The 15756-nt window shown below is 35.7% G+C and overlaps 3 protein-coding genes across 5 annotated transcripts; 1 reads left to right on the plus strand and 2 right to left on the minus strand.

Moving 5' to 3' along the window:
* Window positions 1–244: 244 nt before the first annotated feature.
* On the minus strand, window positions 245–7255 carry LOC109602101 (uncharacterized). Its single transcript, XM_049968356.1, has 17 exons — window positions 6833–7255; window positions 6436–6783; window positions 6165–6389; window positions 5912–6112; window positions 5468–5863; window positions 5097–5420; window positions 4794–5044; window positions 4426–4741; window positions 4202–4378; window positions 3611–4150; window positions 3254–3560; window positions 3041–3206; window positions 2841–2992; window positions 2651–2787; window positions 997–1149; window positions 661–943; window positions 245–610 (listed from the first exon to the last, which is right to left on the minus strand). Exons 1-17 carry the CDS (start codon window positions 7190–7192, stop codon window positions 279–281), a joined length of 4668 nt encoding a protein of 1555 aa, XP_049824313.1. The 5' UTR covers window positions 7193–7255; the 3' UTR covers window positions 245–278.
* LOC109602103 (uncharacterized) lies at window positions 1184–2634 on the plus strand. Its single transcript, XM_020018430.2, has 6 exons — window positions 1184–1442; window positions 1493–1719; window positions 1772–1917; window positions 1966–2156; window positions 2212–2346; window positions 2399–2634. The coding sequence occupies exons 1-6, from the start codon at window positions 1267–1269 to the stop codon at window positions 2604–2606; spliced, it is 1083 nt and encodes a 360-aa protein (XP_019873989.2). The 5' UTR covers window positions 1184–1266; the 3' UTR covers window positions 2607–2634.
* LOC109602104 (facilitated trehalose transporter Tret1) lies at window positions 7249–15523 on the minus strand. 3 transcript variants are annotated; one of them, XM_020018431.2, is made up of 10 exons: window positions 15360–15523; window positions 10951–10971; window positions 10790–10895; window positions 10599–10734; window positions 10106–10291; window positions 9952–10050; window positions 9699–9901; window positions 9424–9645; window positions 9178–9364; window positions 7249–7789 (listed from the first exon to the last, which is right to left on the minus strand). In XM_020018431.2, exons 1-10 carry the CDS (start codon window positions 15368–15370, stop codon window positions 7386–7388), a joined length of 1575 nt encoding a protein of 524 aa, XP_019873990.2. In that variant the 5' UTR covers window positions 15371–15523; the 3' UTR covers window positions 7249–7385. The 3 variants fall into 3 exon arrangements, with proteins under 3 accessions (XP_019873990.2, XP_019873993.2, XP_049824328.1); XM_020018434.2 differs by lacking the exon at window positions 15360–15523 and adding an exon at window positions 13106–13243; XM_049968371.1 differs by lacking the exons at window positions 7249–7789; window positions 15360–15523 and adding exons at window positions 8691–9119; window positions 13106–13255.
* Between the last annotated feature and the right edge of the window lie 233 nt (window positions 15524–15756).

Genomic DNA, 15756 nt, shown 5'->3' on the forward strand with positions numbered 1-15756 from the left:
GGCAGTGTCGGAGATAAGAGTGGAAAAATATTGGATTATGAGACAAGGTCTGTAATGACAATTATTAGTTTTATTAGTTTACAGCAGCAGCAGTATAGAAACTGTATTTTTACGTAATTGTAGTAACTTGATAGTTTTTTTAATCAGGTGTGTCATGACTCATCAAAGGGTAAAACTATTACATGATATATCGGGTACTATTATGTGTCCAGTGGAAGAAACAGAAATAACACAAAGACGTCAGTAAAAATGTAAAAATTATATAAAAATATACATACTTATATAAAAAATGCCATTACGAAAATATCCTTTACAAAAGTACTTCCTAAAAGAATGTTATACTTCACAATGTAATAAGTGTAATCCTTTCCCTTGGCAGGCTTCCCTTTGCTCTTCTTTGAGGACTTGCTGGACTTGCTCTTTTTGCTTCCTTTATCACCTTTTTTGCCCTTCTTCCCTTTCTTGCCCTTGTCTACCGGTTTTGGTTGTCTGGTTGCTTGAAGCAAACTGTATTTTCCAAAGCGAAGCTTCAAAGTTTTCTTTGAAGCCTTAGGAACAGTCATCACATCCTCGTTCTCCTCACCAGTCAAATAGTCGAAGGGTGATTCACCTTCAAATGCACGTGTGAGTTTTGTTGTGCCAATGTCCAATATAATTTACCTTCATGAGTCTCAAAAAAGTTTTCAATGGAGTACAGTTCATCCACGGTAAACTCGTTGGAAAACATTTTTACCTCCTTGGTTGATTTCTTGCTCTTCTTGCTGGATTTCGACGATTTGTCCTTTTTATCCTTTTTGTCCTTCTTACCTTTCTTGTCATCCTTTTTGCCCTTCTTTGTGTCTTGCTTCTTGTCTTGGACGACAGGTTTGGTACGCAATTTACCTACAATTTCACATACCTTTTCCAATCTTATTGGTAAACTGGCACGTCCTTTGTTTATGATCTACAATCACCAAAATCTATAGTATTGGATGCCTCCAATAGTTGCTTTCAGACCTCTAAGTTTACTTCGGTGATATCTTTATCCTTTCCGAACACCCTAAACACCGTAGCAGTTGGATTAATTGCAAAACTTGGTGCGACACCTTCGCCATTAATTATCAAAGGTATACTAGTATGTCCGCATTTAAGTTCAAAAAATTCTTGGACCTAAAAAATGACGATCGCGATCAAATGACAGTGATGTGCGGTCAGTAAATTATCGAGTTGTCTTGTCACTATTGACACATTATTTTCCCTGTGTGTTTTACGCATTTTTGTTCCGCAATGGAAGGATACACGAAGAAAAACAGAATCGGCTTTGGCATCGGCGAGAAACGTTTCTGGCACAAAGGCTTCCATCCGCAGTTTCTCCAATACGGATTCCTGTACACGCCCCCCAATCCCATAAGTCCGGCCACTTACGACAACGAAAAACCGGTTTGTCTGCGAAAGAGGCCCGAGTACGTTTCAAATTGGGGCCCGAAATGGCGCTGACTCAGTTTGATTTCAGTGAGCTTTGGAGGAAGAAATATGATTGTGAGGTCTGGTCCAAGAATTTGGGCTACCACATGCCGGAGGTGGTGCACCAACGAGAAGTGGACAAAACCATGCGTGGGCCGGCCAACATTATGTTAACCAACGACGCTAGACCGGATTTTTTGGTAAAAGCCAACCGAGGTTTCGGTTATGGGATGCGATTCCCTGAATCGAAGAAATACAAAGGTCCACCACCACCAGGTAGAGCTCTTGTACTGGGCCTTGAAGTGCCTTCATGTTTCCAACATTTCAGACACCTACTTCAGAAAGATGCGACAGCTCTCCACTGTGAAGCTGAGGAGTTTCTCTGAGACTCCTCACATGTCATGGGATACCAAGCCTCGTTTCAAGGAAGCTGGTACGAAGTGGGTTATTGGACCAGCCAGATACAGGATCAAGGTAAATCAATCGATTACCAATAGGGCTATTGTAAATCTGGTGGTTTAGGACAACGAATCGATAGAAGCAAGATGCAACAGATCCGCATCCAAGAAACGCCCTCTGGACTTCTTTACTACTGAAAGAACCTACAAGTCAATCAAAAACCACTTTGGTTTAGGCAACGTGAAGCCCCACGAGGAGTTCATCACCCCCCATTCAGATTTGGATTATCTCTTACACCATCCAAGCAACGACAAGTACTTAAAATATTCCTCCCCTTTGTTCTTTATGTATAAATCATGTTTTTACCAGAAAGGGAGCTTTCTTAAAGTCAGAGCGTTGGTTAAAAAAGCCTGTGGTTAGAGAACTGATGGACGACATTGGACTTTGCTATAGAAATCCACAACATCCAGGTCCTGCCCACTACGTCACCGAAAAATACAAATGGTTTTGACACTTTTACACCCTTTGTTCAAGACTTAAAACCATTTTGTTGTAGCATCAAGCCACACAAAGAAGGCAAGTATCCGTTCAGCTCTTCTAACGTCCACGTTCGACCAAAAATCAACTGGGAAATTAGACCTGGAGTTGGAAGATACACGATAAAGTGGCTTACGTGCAAATATAAGTATAGGCCGGGTTGGCAGTTCATCAGCAAGGATGAACGAGGCATCAAAGCGGATGCCACCGATTATTATGCCTTCTAAATGCGATAATAATATATTTTTTTGATAATACGTGTTTTACTTACCTTTCCTTCTGAGCTTGGTTTAAAAGTCAGTGGTACCTTTAGTATGTGACCTGGTGGTACGACTTTCCGATCCTCTTTTATTAAGGAGAAGCTGCCAAGTGGACTAAGACGTTCTAGTTTGGGTACTATTGGTGATTCTGATGAAAAAATGTTATTAATAATAATTAATAACAAATTTAATATGTAAGACCTTGGATGTTGAGCATCTGGATGACCGTAGTAGATTTATCACCTACGTAAATGGTACCCATGTCAAGGCTTTGGAATTTTAAATTGATAACGAAATTGGGCATGACAACTTTGCAGGTGCAATCCACAACCAGTTCTTCACCACAAAATTCACTGAAAGCTACCTTCTGCAGAATTGATGGAAACATTCATTGGGATTACCTTTCATCTTCGTTATACACGATTCTGCAGATAAAGCGACCGTTTATCCTGTAAGGATGCATGTTCCTCCAATAGAACATCTCGCTTTGCATCAGCTCTTCTTCGTTAATCTTCATCTCGGCTTCAGTGGGGACGACCCAAGGTGGACAGTATGGCTTGGGCTCATCTGGAACATTTATTAAGCGTTTTGGAACCATACGTTTGGCCTGTTACCTGGTTCACTCGTATCCGTTTTGCCCTTTTTGCCTTTGCCCTTTTTGGTGCCTTTGGTCTTTTTGGTGTCTTTACTCTTTTTACTGTCCTTGCTCTTTTTACTTCCCTTGTCGGTTTTTCCCTTCTTCCCTTTTTTATCTTTTTTACCCTTCTTGCCGCTGAGTTGCTCTTCCATCTCTTTCAGCCTTTTCTCGTCGTACTGCGCCCTTTTTGCGTGAAACACCTCTCGGTACTTCAGTAGGTGTGCCCTATCGCGTACCATTTCCTCTGTTACATCCGGATGAACCCTCAGAACGAAGTTCACAACCTTAAAGTTCAATCTTGAAGTCACAGTTAGGAAATTAACTTTTACAGTACCATTCCTTTTTTGATAACGCCACAGTTTGGTTCTATGATGAAGTACGGATTGTCACTGACTATGCTAAAGCTTCCTTTGTAGTCTGCGATTTCTCGCCTCTTCTTCGAAAGGTTACCGGTATTTTCAGTCAAGGCGGTCATACGCAGATTGGCGAACGAATAACTACCGCAAGCTGTGTCAGGGAACTCCACAAATTGATAATCGAACTCGCACATCGGTTTGCTGACTGTCGCAATGACTCTTAAGGGGTTCGAAGGGACGAACTCTTCCTGAATTTCGGTGGCTTCATGGATGCTTTCATCAATTGCTCCAAGTGATTCTTCCACTAAATTTTCTTCGGTTAAATTTTCTTCTTCAAATTCATCTTGATTTTCTTCTGATACGTCTTCCAATTCCTGAGTTTTCTCATCATCTAGGCTAGTTCTGATGATTTCCATAGATTTAATCATCAAGTTAATTATGGAAGATTTGTCTTCGGTTGAGTTCAATTCGTTCAGGCATATTTGTATCGAGTTCCTGAGCCTTTTGGTACTCAAGTGCTAAGACAAATTATTTTAAACAAAATCCTAATAAAATATAAATTATGGTACTTGTTTCTTTTGCCCAAGTTGGCTCAAAGTTTCCACTCTGAGCTTGAAGGAGAAGCTTTCTTTCAGACGACTTGGTTTGGTAAAGTCTTTGCTTTCAGGTGAAAACTGCAAGGTTATAATCCTGACTTCATTGGGATTCAGCTCACCAAAACCTTGATTGGGCTCAATTTTGACATACTACAAAGAAAGTTTTAATTTGCTGTTAACACTTTAAGGTGTTTCACCTGTGGCAAATCAGGGAAAAAGTACGACTGGTTCGCCAAAGTTTCATTGATCAAAAGTATGTCTGCAGACAAAGTGTCACAAACATTACAATCACCCAGATCAAGCACCAAAGTGTGGTCTTCATCATAACTGACGAACTCCTTATTCTTTGGCATCATAGTTAATCCGTTCATGGGGGTCACAACTGCAAAGACTGTTACCTTCAAGTTTGGCATGTCCAGAAATTCTTTGGTGTTACACGATATGTGTAGTGGAAACTCTAGAAGTGACAACGAAGGATCGAAATATTTTGTTTGCTCCTTAAAAATGTCTGCCCTTTAACAAATAAAACCATTATCAGGACTTTAGAAGATGTCATCACAAAAACCTGGGTATAAACTTGATCCAAATAACTCTCCTTTCGGATGGTCCCAGAAGAAGAGTGGTGTTAAGGTCACTAGACAGATAATAACGTAATTCTCTAGGAAATTTAAGATTTAGTTTTTTCAAGGACTTAGATATGTTTTTGACCTCAAAATGTAACTGGTACATTGTATTAATTATACACACACCAAAGTCTAATATGTCAGGCTGTGCAGTTAATATGTGTCCAGTAATTTCCATTTTAAAATTCATCATCTGGAACCATAGTGTCAGATAAGGTTTGAAAGGTGGAACCCAAAAAATTTGCCTGTGAACCTATGGGCTGGTCTTTGTCCTCCTCGTACACTTCCAGAAGATACCTCTCGAAGTAGTGGCCAACGTGAGAGAAATTCTTAAACCTGACCTGTATTCTCTTCTGTTCATGGGCCTTCAGCTTCAAGAAATACGTTTCGAATTCAAAATTGTAAAAAGCATAATCCAAAGCATCTAAAATAATATTTTCATAAAATTGGGACTGCGTCGTTCCCTTTTCTATTTCGAATTTGAGGGAACAACGATCTGTATTAATTTCTTCTATGGGGTCGTACTTTTTGATCACAACTCTACACGGCTTTAGCCCTTTATTTTTCATCTGCAATAAGACAAATTGATTGCAAGAAGGGCAAAGCAACTCCTCACCATTATAGGTTTGGACACACCAGACCGTCTACCTCGGGCCCTCCAATAGGGAATCTTCCCGAAGTCAATATCCAAAGGGGCAACCTCAAGGTCCGAATGCGGCGGTAGTACCACAATTTGAAGGCAAAATTGATGGTACTCGGGCACTCTGGGGTCGTAGGTGAGGAAATACAAGGCACCTTGAATCACTTCGACATCACTTGGACAGAAAAACTTCACGGTACAAGGGAATGATCTGCCGGGGCTCAATTTTTGGATGCCTACAGCTTCGATTTTGAAAAGACCGTGGTCTGAAGGCTTGGGCATCTCCAGTTTCCAAATCCTGCACTTTTTGACGTACCTAGATGAATTTTGGATGACCAGGCGTTTTTTGTAGGTTCGTGCTTCTTCTACTCCCTAAAATATAGGAGGGATAAAACTAATAATAGGAATGTTAATATGTACATCAAATGTTAAGGTGGTTGGAACGATGTTTAAGCCTTTATCAAATGGATAATTCTGTACTTTCTGCTTCTTTTTGAACCTAGCTTCTTCTATCCTTTCTTCGAAGTTTTTGAATAGGTTGATTAAATTTTCGTATTTATCTGATATGATTTTTTGTCTGGGATTAATTATTGGAATTAGCGGTAATTCGAATTTTTCTTCCTAATTAAATGTTGAAAATATATAAGTAAGTTAAACATAAATAATTTCTTACTTCCTTCGCCTTTTTACCCTTTTTTTCTTTTTCTTTTTTAGGTTTTGGTCCTTTTCCTTTGGTACTACTACTTTTCGCAGACTTTTTGTCCTTGCCTTTTTTATCTTTTTCTTTTTTACCTTTGTCTTTTTTCTTCTTTCCTACAACTTCCTCCTCTTCTTCTTCTCCTTCGACTTCTTCAATTTCTTCTTTTGGTGACTCTTCCGGTTCTTGAATGGGCTCGTACTAAAATGATTGGATGCACTTTTGTCCTACGAATTTGTTTATTTACCAGTGTCATTTGGTGTCCTTCGACTTCCATGTCTTTGATGGTTCTTTCTCTTGGTACGTAGTATTCAACCTTTACAACCTGCTTTTTTTGTTCCTTTTTGTACTCGTTGAGCAATTTTCGGGCAATTTCCATTTCCCTCTTCTCACGTTGGTTGAGCCTACATTGGCGAAGCTTTTTGTAATAAAGTACTCTATCGTAAAACCCTATTTTGTGCTTCACGTTCAGTTTGGACACGTCAATGCCCGTTTCTTCGGAGAATTCTTGTAGCTTTTTCAACTTCATTTCATTCTCCAGTGGTGCCCTGACTAGTTTTTTTAAATAGGCGTCTCGTACTTCCTTAATTTTTGCCTGGAATATTCGGAGGTGGGATTTTGGTTGTAACATAAAGTGGTGGTACCTTAATAATTTTTGCAGCATTATCATGCCTCTTGTTACGTTTTTCTAGCTCCACATTTTTGGTGTAGGCGTTCAAAAACCTTATAAATTTTAGTATGTTGTTGGCCCTCTTGAGGACTTCATCTTTTGGCTTCTTCTTGGAGGGGCAAATGCATTCGTACTGGGTAGCCTTATCCTCTTTGTTTTTTTCGATTTTCTTTTGTAAATATTCGTGGTACTCATCGGAGTTGATGAAATCTTGTATGAAGCACAATAGGTCATTGTCCCGTTTCAACTCCACTTCATCCCAGACTGTTAAGGCTTCTTCTAGGACTGGTGGTCTATCGTCCACGTAGTGGTAAATATCAGGAAATTTTTCCATTACAGAAATGTCAACATCAATGACAAAAAGCACTTGTCAACAAATGAAACAAAGAGTACTTGATAGAATTTTATTATTTTGTTGTGTACATCTAAAAGGTGCCTGTATAAAGATAAAAAATAAATAATGAGGCACGTCTATGAGATCTTTCCAAGCATTTAAATAATTTGTTAATGTCTCTGCACGAATATCATCAAACTCTGTTATTGTTGTCCGTTTCTTCTAACCGTTTCTTCTTGTGCGAACCAATGTACACCGACTGGTGCTTGAAGTAGGTGTTGATGTCGGTCAGCTTCACACCTTTAGTCTCCGGTAGGAAGATATACGAGTAAACCAAAGCACCCAAACAGGTCACCGAGAAGAACCACTGCAGGTTCTTGGCACCGCCGAGCATATTGGAAAGGGTGTAGTAACTTTGGAGGGCCGAGAACATGATCATGCAGCAAATGGAGTATCCTATGCTGTAGCCGGTTCCTCGGATTTCCAACGGGAAGAGCTCGGCGAGCAGCATGTTGGGAATTGGGAGGACGCCAATGATGCTGGTCACCACGTAGAGAAGGATGCAGGCCACTGGAAGCCAAGTCATTGTGGTTTTTCCTGTAATTAAAGCAGATAATTTAATTAAGTTGAATTAATATTATCTAGAGGTGTCATTGAAACCAGTTTTGGTTGAACATAAGAACCGTTACAATTCCATTTTGGAGTGGCTTATCAATGATGCCTTATCTGTGGATAATTTTGTTGGTGTAACCATTACAAGTTGATTGATCAGTTTAGTAGTGAGGTTGGTGAGCTAAAAAAACATTTGTGTTCCAGTTTTTGTGACAGTCAATTTGTGTGAGGTTGGAACAAGAGGAAGTACCAAAACAGAAGAAACAGTGACCAACTCGAAGGTAAGTAGAACATAAAGAAGATGATGGGATATAGAAAATGTCAAGGTAATCTATTCAAAGCTTCCCATGAATTATACGTTACCACAAATTCATCTTCCAGATGAGAAAGGGGACGTTCCTGTTAGGAAGAAACCAGTAACATCCAAATATACAAAGAAGAAATGGTAAGCTGAGAAATTAGATTGAAAAGAAGAAGCCAAAGCAATAAAGGAGATATTTGTAGACTGTTCGTATAATCTAGAAATGAAGAACTAGAAGTGGAATCTTCAAGGTGTAAATTGGAGGAGAAGCAACACAACGAAGAAATAGCAAGATTGTAAATCTATTTTATAGGCTAATAAAAATATGACCACAATGTTTTAAATAAATTATGAGTAACTCCTGCGTTTTTATTAAACCCCTGAATGAAGTAAACTCAAACAGAGATTTTTTTTAGGAATAACCTATTAATTAAGATATGGTACTTCTCAATCACCTCAGTTTAATTGATTTAAGTTTAGCCTTGTACACTTTGACAAGAATCTGTCAAGTGGTTGTATTTTTTTATCTTATCCATGAGTTGCCAAGTCAAAATCAAAATCAAGAGGTGCTCGAAAAACATGCCATACCAAAATTACTTGTTTATTCTATTAAATAAATAATTTACAAATCTTGCTAGACTTGGTTGGTGTTCTTCCTGTGACCAATGTACATGTTGTGGGTTTCGAAGTACTTGGATATGTCTGACATCTTGACTTGGAACGTCTCCGGCACGAAGATGTAGGTGTAGACGAATGCGGCTGCTCCAACGACGGCGAAAAAGTACTGCACACCGATCACACCCCCAAAATACTCGACCAAATTGAAATAATATTGAAGCGCCAAGAACTGGATGAAGCAGTTCTGGCTAATACCAATACTGTAACCGATTCCCCTGATTTGCAATGGAAACAGTTCGGCAATGAGTTGGAAGGGAATGGGGGCGAAGCCCACCATCGAAAACGACACGAAAAACAGCTGACATACTATTGGGAACCAGGTTAGTGTTGTCTTTTCTAAAACACACGACGTGCGGTTTAACTGTGGTTAATTGATACAGAAGCGGGTACTCACCTTCTTGGATCCATTGTGTGAAGAGGCCGGACAGGAACATGCACACGGCCATGCCGGACGAACTGATGAACATCAACGTTCTTCGTTTGTGCTTCTTCAGTAGTACGGTGCTGACCATGGACATTGCGAACCTCACCACGCCGATCAGAATTGAGGCGAAGTAGCCGTTTATACTCGTACCGGCGGCCTGGACAACAACAAACAATCGTGAAGGCAACTAGAAGTGGGCCTCTTCGGTGATTTTACCTCTATGAATTGGATGGAGTAGAACATGGTGATGTAGATGCCGGAGAAGTGCTGGCAGATGAAGAGGCCGACGAAGAAGATCAAGGGTTTGTAGCCGGTTGGTTTGAGGAACTCCTTTATGATGGCGGACGCCCCTTTCTTGCCCTTCTTGGCCGCCTCCTCGTTCTTCTTCTCCTGCTCGTCTTGGAGGAGTCTGAAGTGCATTTCCGCCACTGTTTCCGCCTTCAAACACACTAAGGTTAGAGTTGGTTCAGTTGGACGTTGCTGATAGGTACCTTATCATTGGGTTTTGGCTGGTTTTTGTTGAACCAGTTGACTGACTTCTTGGCCTGGTCGTTTTTTCCCTTCCATATCAGCCAGGAAGGACTCTCGGGTATGAGGACGCACATGAGGCAAGGAATTAACACAGAAACATTACAGAGCCAGGCCAGAGCCCTCCAGTGCATAATGTAACCCAAGAAATAGGTTATAACCATGCCTACAATTATATATTAGATTGTGGCTGAAGCTGAGTCAGAATTTATTTACCCAAGGACACGTAGAGGGGAGCCACAGACATCAAAGACCCTCGCAGGTCAGTGTGGGCAATTTCAGATATGTAGACGATGGCAGGACTCGTTCCCCAAGCTAAAATTAATGATTTTGACCTCACAATGAATTAATTACTTTTTTTTGATCGTACCAGAAGCTAATCCGACTAAGAGTCTTCCAAAGATGATGACTGGGATGTTGTTGGCCATGGCGCACATGCACCAACCTATAATGCCGGGTATTCCAGCAATTTTGATGGTGTTCAGCCGTCCCACTCCATCCATCAAGAAGCCGCAGGCTATTGAAGCTACTGGTACCACTATGATCAGTACACTTGCTGAAAATTAAAAGGGAATCAACTATTACTTAAAAATTTATGAACTTATTGCATAAAAAACTGCTAAATTTGGCACATCATTGGTGGTACCATATTGGGAATTCCCCAAAAACTAACTTTCAATGTTTCTAATAAATATTTAATATCCTGTACTTCAGTTAACTTGGAAATTACCATACAAATACAACTTTGTAACAATTTTATGATTTCACGTTTTTATTGAAGTGGAGGCTTGTGGAGGTACTCGAGCATTATATTATCACGGCAAATCGTCACGTTTCAGATTTGTTTATTAGTTTGTACGTACCCATCCACGCCTTCTCAGTTTGGGTGGGCTTTATTTCGCTGTCAGGCTGATCCAGCTGGGCGATCAGTACCGCCGAGTACGCCATGGAGATTCCATTTCCAATATGGAAAGATGCGGCTATGACGGCCGCGAAAATCTGCAATCAAAACCTTCGGTTTGATGGCCCCTTTGCACGATTAACGTTGACTTACCTGCGGCCATAGGCTTTTCAAGCTTTTGCTCTCGTACTTGCTAATCGAAAACGTGCTCTGGAACGTTTCCTTTGTGTCGCTCGTCTCTTTGTACGCGTCTGTGGTACTAAAAATAATTGTTAAAGTCGACGTTTTGAGGCGGGACGGTGGGATATACTTACTACAAACTGATACAGCTGGCCCTGAAACGGAAACGGAATTTATTTGTCTGGGTTTATCTTATTTACATGTAAAATCAAATATTAATTGTTTGTAAAAAACTAATTACAACCTGATTTACTGCTAGACAGTTTTACGGTATTATAATCTATTCAGATCCACCATGAAATTGATCCATTATGGTTTTTGTAATAAACTACATTATTAATTAGTCGATATACAGATTATATAATTAACAGATTAGGCAACATATATTTTAGTCGATTGAGATAAGATAAACGCACTCCAGTAATCCATTGTGGCATAGTGATGGTTGAGATTAAATTAAGTTTTATAACATGCACTTTTTACAAAGTATTTGTGCGTAAAAGTGCATTGTAAAAATTAAATGGATGTCAAATTATACACAAAATAAATAAACTATGGACAAACTATAAACTTTTATTGGAATTTTTCTTTACCTAAAGCTGTAATGTAAAATTTTATTAAGTGAAAATCAACAAAAAGTTGATTTGTTTATAAATCAAGGACAATTTCCACACGACCAAAATATAATAAATCATTTTTCTTATATTTTATAAATATGTAGTACCATAAAGTTTTTATTTAATTAACCTGCCATAAATAATTTTTATAAACTAACTGGAAAGGTACCATAATAAAAATTGTAAAACATTTTTTTTTTATTTTTTCAGTAAATCGATCAATCAGTCAATGTTATCAGGAAAATTAGTTGAAAAATTAACAAATTGTCTTAATCTAGTCGATTTAATTTAATCATTTTTATTAGTTTTAATCGTTAGAAAGTGTCAAAGTATTAACTAAAAGATAAAATTATACTTAAATAGGAAAAACTAATTAAAAAGTTAACAAATAAATTATTGGGTTAATGTAGTCTATTTTAATTCAATAATTTTTATAATTTTTAATCATTAAAATAAATAGGAGAGAAGTGTAAAAATATAAACTTTAATTTTAAAAGATAAAATTATATTTAAATAGGAAAAAATTGTTAAAAAGTTAATAAATAAATTATTGTGTTAATGTGGTCGATTTTAATATAGTAATTTTTAAATTTTTTTATCATTAAAAAATGAGGGTGTAGTGTAAAAATATTAACTTTAATTTTTAAATCATAAAATTATATTTAAATAGGAAAAAATTGTTAAAAAGTTAACAAATAAATTATTGTGTTAATGTAGTCAATTTTAATTCAATAAATTATATAATTTTTAATCGTTAGAAAAGTGAGAAGAAAGTTTTAAAATATTAACTTTAACTTTTAAAACATAAAAATATATTTAAATAGAAAAAATTAGTTAAAATGTTAACAAATAAATATTGTGTTAATGTAGTCAATCTTATTTAAATAAATTTTATAATTTTTAATCGTTAGAAAAGTGAAAAGAAAGTGTTAAAATATTAACTTTAATTTTTAAAACATAAAATTATATCTAAATAGAAAAAATTAGTTAATTAATTTAGTTAATTTTATAATTTTTAATCATTAGAAAAGTGAGAAGAAAATGTAAAAATATTATCTTTAAGACAAAATTATATTTAAACAGGAAAATTTAATTAAAAAGTGAACAAAAGTAGTCTATTTTATTTCAATAATTTTCAATCTTTAGAAAAGTGAGAATGTGTAAAACATTTTTAGAATATAATTTTCTATCGAAATAGTAAAAAAGTTAAATTCTATAATTCTTATAATTTTAAAAATAGTAACTGCAACGTGATTAATTATTTTTAAAATTTTGGAAAAGTACAAAAAATATAATATCAATTTGGAGGTCAAGTCAAAAAAATAATTTATAAATTGCGTAATTACCCTCACAGATAAATTAAAATAATTGTAAACTTTATACTTGAGTTGAATTTCCATTTAATTTAATCGATCACAATCAAGGACATCAGAATTTAAAAGATTTTTTTCAAGTTTCGCTTTATCATCCAATTATTTTTATATCATCAAATTTATTGACGAACACAATGTAAAAATATTCGTCATGCATCACATTATTCATGTAGATATGTTAAATGAATCAGTCCTCGGATATTTTTAATTATTCATTGTTTAAATTTTTAATTTGCCCGTAACGAGGAGGAATATTTCCGGTGCGTTACCGATTTTTGTAAATTAAATAAATTACTCACGCTATCGGATCCATGTTTGCACAAGTTTTTAAAAATTACCAGCACAACCCACTCCACTTCATCGTCTGGAACAGACTGACAACGCGATGCAAATAATATCCAGATATGTATTGATAACGGAGATAACGTTGTTAATTAATTAATTGTTCGAGATATATATTTTTATTTTAACGTAACACTATTAATTAATGGTGCGAGATACATGTTTTAGCAATAGATTAATATTGTAACAACCACCTTGATTTTTTAAGTGGTTTATTTGCGATGTCCTTGTATTTTTGTGACTGTGAAGTTCTATGGAAAACTATGATTAAAATTAGAGAGATTCTATTAATTGCCACTTGCCAGACTGTTAATAAACATTGTTTTATTACAAGTAGATTATAAATTTAAATGATTGTGCGTAAAACGAAAAATAAATAAAAAGTTTTTTTTGATTTGACTGATTTTATTTATCTTGATTAATTTATAATTTCATTTAATGCAATGTGCATCAAACATAAATATATTAAATTTAAATTAAACACTAAAAAATATAAGTTAAATTAATATTTTATTAACAAATAATCCTCAAGACAAAAACAAAAGCAACATCTGGGCATAATTACAAAAAAATAACGAAGTTCCTTGCCAAAAAACGTTTCGAAAAAAGCCAAGTATAATTTTGGCACTATTGGATTTACTAAATTTAGTCCGTGAACAAATTGTTTTTATAATTTTAAATAGACACAGACTCGAGTAATTCTCATAATAAAATCAAAGTTGCGTCATTCTAATAAACTATGAGATTTTAATCTTATCACTTCTCAGGACAACGATTATCTCGTAATCTAAATAGTAGGAATGTGTTTTATACAGAGAATAAGAAATAAGGAGATAATTTTTTGAATGTGTATTTCAATTAAATTAATAATAGTTCTTGTAGTAATAGTTCATAAAGAACAATAATAATTAATAATAAATAATGACAGTCAATAGCCAATAATCAACAATCGACAACAGTCAATAGTCAGTCAATTGTCAGCAGTAAATAGTCAACAATCAACACTCAGTAGTCAACAATTATCAGCCAACAGTCAATAGACAACAGGTAACAGACAACAGACAACAATTAACAGATAATAGTCTGCAGTCAACAAGCAATAGTCAAAAGTCAACAGTGACCTATAAATAGTCAAGAGACAATAATCAATAGATATCAATCAATAATCAACGGTCAACAAACAACAGACAATAGTCAACAATTAACAATCAACAATCAACACTCAAAAGTCAACAATAGTCAACAGACAACAATTAACAGCCAATAGTCAACAGGCACTAGTTAACAGTCAACAGTTAACAATCAAGAGATAATAGTTATCCATCAGCAGACAATATTCAACTATCAACACTCGGTAGTCAACAGTCAACAGTCAATAGTTAACAGGTAACAGACTACGGTCAACAATTAACTAATAATACATGATAATCAACAGACTACAGTTAACAATCAACAGTCAAGAGACAATATTCAACAGGTAATAGTCAATAATCAACAGTAAACAGTCAATTGTCATCAGTTAATAGTCAACAGTCAATAAATAACAGTCAACAATTAACAATCAACACTGAATAGGCAACAATCAAGAGTCAATAGTCAATAGACAACAATTAACAGATAATAATCAACACCCAACAGTGATCAGGCAATAGTTAACAGTCAACAATCATCAGATAATAGTTAACAATCAGCAGGTAACATTCCACAATTAATAGTCAAGAGACAATATTCAAGAGGTAATAGTCAATAATCAACAGTAAACAGTCAATTGTCAGCACTTAATAGTCAAAAGTCAACAGATAACAGTCAACAATTGACAATCAACACTTAATAGTCAACAATCAAAATTCAACAGTCAACAGACAACAATTAATAGATAATAGTCAACATCCAACAGTCAACAATCAGCACATAACAGTCAATAGACAATAGTTAACAGTGTACAGGCAATAGTCAATAGTCAACAATCAACAATAGACATTCAAGAATTAAAATTCCTCATCACCTTCAACAATAAAAAAATATAATTGAATATTATTTTATTTATATTTTTTTAGTATTTTGATAAAGAATAAAACTGATTTATAGTTATTAAAATTTAACTATTTATTAAAAAAAAGAAATCATAATATTTACTTGTGATAAATTAAATAATTATAGATGTTGCTTACAATCAATCCCTAATTAAACATCCAAATAACAAAAACTCACCCAACATTCATCTTAAAACTAATACGAAACTAATTAAAAAAATATCACAGTCCTTATCACACAACCGTCCGTTTCGCACTGTAAAACGAACATATTTGTAAACAAAATTCCCCTTTGTTTTAAACTGGGTGCATTGTTTCGGCGCTATAAACACGAAAAACGCGTTCTAATAAAACACGGACACGCTTGCCAAAAGTCATCTGTTCGGAAAATCGTCATTGGCTACGTGGAAATTCGTCCTGCGTCTTTTCCTATCGGCCAATCGTTGCCAAGGTCCCAATTTTTATTAACTTGTTGTTTGGTTTTGTTGAAAATTTTCATTTTTTAAACGACCATAACTTTAATGAATGTGTTTTTTGTGTGGTAAATGTTATTTCAGGTAATTTTTATTAATAAT

This window comes from Aethina tumida, chromosome 6 (assembly GCF_024364675.1).
Source record: "Aethina tumida isolate Nest 87 chromosome 6, icAetTumi1.1, whole genome shotgun sequence".
Classification (NCBI taxonomy): domain Eukaryota; kingdom Metazoa; phylum Arthropoda; class Insecta; order Coleoptera; family Nitidulidae; genus Aethina; species Aethina tumida.